The 6,000-nt window shown below is 31.4% G+C and overlaps 2 protein-coding genes across 2 annotated transcripts; both read left to right on the forward strand.

The window, feature by feature from the left end:
• Positions 1 to 1,112: 1,112 nt before the first annotated feature.
• LOC17892929 (glycine-rich protein 3) lies at positions 1,113 to 2,070 on the forward strand. The gene is made up of 2 exons (XM_006298719.2): positions 1,113 to 1,249; positions 1,531 to 2,070. Exons 1-2 carry the CDS (start codon positions 1,162 to 1,164, stop codon positions 1,860 to 1,862), a joined length of 420 nt encoding a protein of 139 aa, XP_006298781.1. The 5' UTR covers positions 1,113 to 1,161; the 3' UTR covers positions 1,863 to 2,070.
• Positions 2,071 to 3,971: 1,901 nt separating this feature from the next.
• On the forward strand, positions 3,972 to 4,817 carry LOC17891391 (glycine-rich protein 3 short isoform). Its single transcript, XM_006298812.2, has 2 exons — positions 3,972 to 4,136; positions 4,319 to 4,817. The coding sequence occupies exons 1-2, from the start codon at positions 4,058 to 4,060 to the stop codon at positions 4,597 to 4,599; spliced, it is 360 nt and encodes a 119-aa protein (XP_006298874.2). The 5' UTR covers positions 3,972 to 4,057; the 3' UTR covers positions 4,600 to 4,817.
• Positions 4,818 to 6,000: the final 1,183 nt, after the last annotated feature.

The raw sequence follows: 6,000 nt of genomic DNA on the forward strand, positions 1-6,000 counted from the left end.
AATTTTGAATAGTAAATGTACTATATCACAAATTAAGTTTTGAAAATGTACTATAATGCTAATTTTCCCCATTTTTAATTTGCTTGTTTGATTCAAAACTGATTCAATTGCCTTTTAAAGACCATCTTTTCCGGTTATCTCTTGTCAAATAAGATTAATGTTTTCTTTTATATATTTTCCTCACATACATTGAACAACTCTCTAAAATCAGTCTATATGATCATGCCCAATCTTTTGGAGGTAAATCCATTTTAGAAAATGCTAACCGGCTTTTTCATGTTTTCCTAAAAGGCAATAAGCTCATTGAAGTCTCCAATCATTATTATGTGAAACTTTACTACATGATTACTCGTTATGTTTGGGTTTATTCGGTTGTTTTTAGGGTTTAGTATTTACTATAATGTATGTCTTTTAGCAAATTGTTTTTTGAAAAATAGACATTTTTAAAAGTTCAAAAATAGGAAATCTATAAAAATTTAACAAATATGGCATATTCGTAAAATTTGTCATAAAAATGGTATTTTCAGTAAGAACCCCCTTTAAAAATCGCCACTAAACAATAGCTCTTTGCGTCTGGAGCTTATAATAAATAAAAATTAATCAAAAGATTTCAACATATACGTGACTTTTAGACGATTAACTCTTGAATTTGAGAGGATTTTGTTACCGTTTAAACTTTAAAGTCTGTCTCTGTCCAAACTTGCTGCAAAAATATTTTGTTACCCTTGTCCCTTCTATATGCTCCACTTATTGAGTATCAGTGTATATTTTCTGCCCAAGTAAAAATAACAATGCTAATCCAATAATGAAGTTCTTGTGTTTATCTCTACATGTGTGAACACTGGCTTTATAAGTTTATCGAAATATCCAAAAGACTAGTGGGGTGTTACCATTTATGGTGTTTCAAAATTATTTTACAATGAATCCAACATCCAACCATAAGGGGTCCCGACTTAATTAACTAAGAAGGCATACATACTTAGACTTTTCTACTGTGATAAACTCCTTTGTTTTTTTTTATTGGCTTATGGATTAGTTTATTTGACTTTTCTCATTCCCTCCTTTTCGCTTCCTATAAATAGAAGCCATGCAGGGTAACATTTTATATCCATCACACGTTTTAACATACTAAGAGAGTTACAAGAAGAACTTGAAACAAAAATGGCTTCCAAGGCTTTGATTCTGTTAGGTTTCTTCGCAGTTCTTTTCGTCGTCTCGGAAGTGGCTGCGGCAGCTGAGGCACAGTCCGGTACGTAATATGATTATATATAGATTTCATTCTATTTAATACCTTCCTTTGGAGGTTATTCATGAAGCTAACGTAACATGTGATGGTTCATCCTATAATCTTGTCCTTTCGAAGTTTATTTGGAGTCTCTCTATAGCCAAAACACTTAATACGATTTTTACTCACTAAATTTATCATACTATCTCAAACTGTATATTAAATTATCTAAATCGTAACAAAAACTTGTTAAGGAATGCACAATATGCACGAGCTAAATTGAAATGATATGTTGTTTTGGACAGGCAAGGTTAAGAGCGAGGAAGCAGCTGTGAAACCTGATCAATATAATGGTGGAGGTTACAACAATGGAGGAGGCTACAACAACGGAGGAGGCTACAACAATGGAGGAGGAGGCTACAACAACGGAGGAGGAGGTTACAACAACGGAGGAGGAGGATACAATAACGGAGGAGGAGGCTACAACAGAGGAGGAGGCTACAACAGAGGAGGAGGATACAACCGCGGAGGAGGTGGAGGTTATTGCGGCCATGGATGCTGCTTCAGAGGATACAATGGCTGCAGAAGGTGTTGCTCGTACGCTGGAGAAGCTGTTCAGACTCAGCCTGGTCACTAAAACAATACAACGATGCATGATTAATGCATTATGTGTGTATCACGTTAAGTAAAAACCATGGTGCCTTTGTAATGAAGTGTCTCAAGTGTTTGAGGCAACATAGATAAAAAAAAAACTATGGGAATAAAGTTTGATAATGTAAAATGCTTATGTGTTTTGAGTTGTATTATGTGATGTTTCTTAATAAAAATGGTTTTGTATACTTTTATGTTAATCTCTTTCAGTATTGTGTGACAGAGTTTTATGAAACTTTCACCAATACTAATTTCCTACGAGATATTTCCTACCAAAATTTTCTGAAAACGGTGAGAAACAGGTGTTTACTACCATTTTTCTATAATATAATATGTTCCGTTGGAAATCAGACATTTTCTTATAGTAATTACTAGTTATCAAGTTGGAGGGTACTACGATTATGAATCAATAATAAATAGTACATGTAAATTTTATTTGGCCAAACAATTAGTTTTCATAAATGATAAGACTATACTATGAGTATGAGGTTTCATGTAACTAGTCGTCCACTTGGCACTCGGCTCGCCGCAAACCCTACCAACGACGAGTAATTACATATTTGTACTATCGATTGGATATTTCGATATGGACTTTTCAAAGATAAAAATATCTATGGATGCACAAAACATCTTAGTTATTCAAAAAATTAAAAAAAAAACAAAAAAGATAAAAATATGTATATTTGGTATTCTTATTATAAAATAATTTAGTAATTTGATTACCTAGTAATGCTACGTAGAAAGAATCTTGTGATTTCATAAGAAAAATTAGTGATTAACTCAAAATAGATTTAGCATAGTTATATAAGGTTTAGCGATATCTATGAGAAAAGGTGAAAACCAATCCGACTCCATAATTGAGCTGCATAATGGTGCACTAGTATAATCAAATTAGAATTATATAACTAAAATGCTTAGTCGAATTGATATTAAACATATATAGTTTGATAATAATCATTAGTTACATGATCACATGGATGCAAACATGAATGTATGTACGTAAGAGATCCTTAAAAAGTTATAGCTAGAGTTATGTCATTTTCTAAGACCACGTTTGCGTTTACGATCAAGATCACGTCAATGTCAAATGACTACGTTCAGGCAATCACACTTATCAAATTAACGTCATATTCATTCCAGAAAACGTTGTTGAGCATCTTAGAAGTGATGAATTATTATCTTTATCAATGGATTTTTTAGTGTTTTTGACCTTGAAAAAGAAGAATTGTTTTGGTTTAAAAATCTTTAGGTGTTTAACACATATTTGGATAAATTTCAACATTTTAGTGGTATTTTTGATAAAGTTTGATGGAGTATTTTTGAAATTATTCCTTCTATTAATTCAAGTAATTATTATTTTCGATTTGGAAATTACATATAATCGAATAATCATATCATACAAAAAATGCTTAGTAAAACGGTAAGTGAAAATTTGTCTAAGTGTTTGGCTCGGATGTGTATAGCCGATAGTTAATCTTGTAAAAAACTTGGGTTAAGTATCAAATATCGTTGGATGACAAAAAAAAAAATCAAATATAGTCTTGAGCCTTATATATACTGCCACTAGATAAGACTCATCATAACCAAATCTGCACAAATTATATTTTTCCTCTGAAATTCTTTATAAAATTTGATTATTTCTTTTACTCTATCCAATTTAGTCAAATGTGAAAATACACTTTAAATATAGAATATTATTAAATAAAATCAAAAATTAATTTCTTCAAACTAATAATATTTTTAAAAACATATATTTTATTTTATCGGTGATTTTTCAGAGTTGCATGCAGTATAGTCCAATAATAGAGTTCTAGATATTACTATTATTTTTGTGCGAACGGATCTGATAGACATCTATATGTGTGTGTGAATACGCTTTGTTTAAGAAGTTGATAGAGGTACAATATACTAAAAGAGTAAAAAGACTAGTGGTGTTGTCATTTATGAAGTTGCAATTTTATTTACTGTGAATCCAACAACCAACCATACTAGACGTGTACACACACTTTGATACTTATCTCCTTACCACTTTGTATTTATTTATTGGACTACTGATTTGTTTATTTGACTCTCTTCCTATAAATAGAGAGCATAGTGAGTAACATTTTATCCATCATCATCACTTCATTCACTTGTGCTTTGCATCATATATAAAAAGAGTGTTATAAAGAGTTAACGAAGATGGTTTCTAAGGCTTTAGTTGTGTTTGGTCTATTCGCAGTTCTTCTTGTTGTCTCAGAAGTTGCTGCCGCTGCCTCCGGTACGTAAAGTTTAATATGATGTTGTATCCTTAATTATTACATGTAACACAAACTATGTTTTACGTTTTACATGTTACAAATATTTTACTAGAAGCTTGATCGAGATCACATATTTGTATATTCATTTTTTAAACTACTAATATCTTTGAAACAATGTATTATTTTGGACATGGTGGTGCAGTGAAGTCAGAGACTGAGGAAACCGTGCAGCCTGATCAGTATCATGGTGGAGGAGGACACAACGGAGGTGGATATAATGGAGGAGGAGGATACAATGGAGGAGGTCACAACGGAGGAGGATACAATGGAGGAGGTCACAATGGAGGAGGATACAATGGAGGAGGTCATGGGGGACGAGGAGGTGGTTACTGCCGTCACGGTTGCTGCTACAGAGGTTATAATAGCTGCAGAAGGTGTTGTTCATATGCCGGAGAAGCTGTTCAGACTCAGCCTGGTCACTAAAGCAATATAATAAGCTGACCACCATGCATGATTGCATCTAGATATATACACACTTGTGTGTGTATGACTATAGTGTATAAACCATGGTGCGTTTGTAATGAAGTGCTTAAAGAATAGTAATGGGAATAAAAGTTTCATAATGTAATGTCTTTGTTTTTGAGTTGTAATATCTAATCTTTGATGTTTGCATAATAAAATATCGTTTCTAGTTTCTACTATTATCTTTCGGTTTTGTGTAATAGTGTTATTTCTTTATTCATACTCTTAATTAGGATTTAGGGTCGAAGAAAAACATAAAGCTGAGACTATATCGAGGTTTTATTTGCACACATAAGCATTTCGAAAAAGATAAAAAGTTATATTTTAATATGATTGTTTTGTATTTTTTTTATACAACATATAAAATTGCAAAATTTGACGAAATTACCATAATTGCAAAATTTAAAGGTTTATTTGCTCAAAACCCATAACTAAACATATCAAATAACCATAAATATTAGTTAATGTAGTATATTCAAATTATAAGTTAGTACATCTATACACATGTTTCATTGTTATGTGTAAAATACCCTTAAAAACTTGGTTCATGGCGGAATTGTCTGTTTTTCCACTTTATTGACGATCAAATAGAGAAATATCTTGTGGTGCGAAATATTCACAACTATCGTTGGAAATTCGTTGGAAAATTATGAAAATTTTGTTTGTAGAAATATTGGAATTTTAATATTAGTATAGCACTTAAAAGAGTTTCATAAAGATATGTGTAAGGACACCAAACAGAGATTATTAATTTTATTTTACTAAAATGAAATATGTACACGAACGTTTAAAACTTTTTAACAACATGAGATTTCAATATAGTTACTCTTATTATGTCACAATACAAAACTGCATGGTAACCTGATGAGATCTCCAAATTCATTAAAACTGTCTAGCTAGTACATGCCATGTACTTGTATTTGAATTGATTTCACGAGAGATCCATACCAAAACCTTTTATCTACACATGTTCCTGTTCCCTTCTGCTAACCTTGTCGTTTCGATCATCGTATAATTGCAATAGCCCATCACTATTGGTAGGTCTCAGACAATATTTTTCCAAACATTCAATGCACATGAAAAAAATATAAAAACAAAGACCATAGTTTCACTACATGAAAACAAAAGTCAATATTGTACTGAGTCACGAGAGACATTTTTAAGTTACGATAACAGCTGTAGCTATAGTTTTACTATAAATTGTCTATTCGATCCCAACTGTTTTAATGTTTTGATCAATAAAGAAATTAAAAGTATATTAAAGAAAAGTAAAATACAATTTTGTTTTTTACTTTGTGTGAAAAAACTTTAAACGACAAGTAATTTGAAACGAAGATAGTATAATTTTTTAGCGAATAATTT

Source organism: Capsella rubella, unplaced genomic scaffold (assembly GCF_000375325.1).
Source record: "Capsella rubella cultivar Monte Gargano unplaced genomic scaffold, Caprub1_0 scaffold_3, whole genome shotgun sequence".
Lineage (NCBI taxonomy): Eukaryota > Viridiplantae > Streptophyta > Magnoliopsida > Brassicales > Brassicaceae > Capsella > Capsella rubella.

Excerpts from the sequence above, each read along its gene's own strand:
- LOC17892929 (XM_006298719.2), top strand. The coding sequence starts at position 1,162 with ATGGCTTCCAAGGCTTTGATTCTGTTAGGTTTCTTCGCAGTTCTTTTC. Across the intron at positions 1,250-1,530 it reads GGCAGCTGAGGCACAGTCCG|GCAAGGTTAAGAGCGAGGAA; the intron begins GTACGTAATATG and ends TGTTTTGGACAG.
- LOC17891391 (XM_006298812.2), top strand. The coding sequence starts at position 4,058 with ATGGTTTCTAAGGCTTTAGTTGTGTTTGGTCTATTCGCAGTTCTTCTT. Across the intron at positions 4,137-4,318 it reads AGTTGCTGCCGCTGCCTCCG|TGAAGTCAGAGACTGAGGAA; the intron begins GTACGTAAAGTT and ends ATGGTGGTGCAG.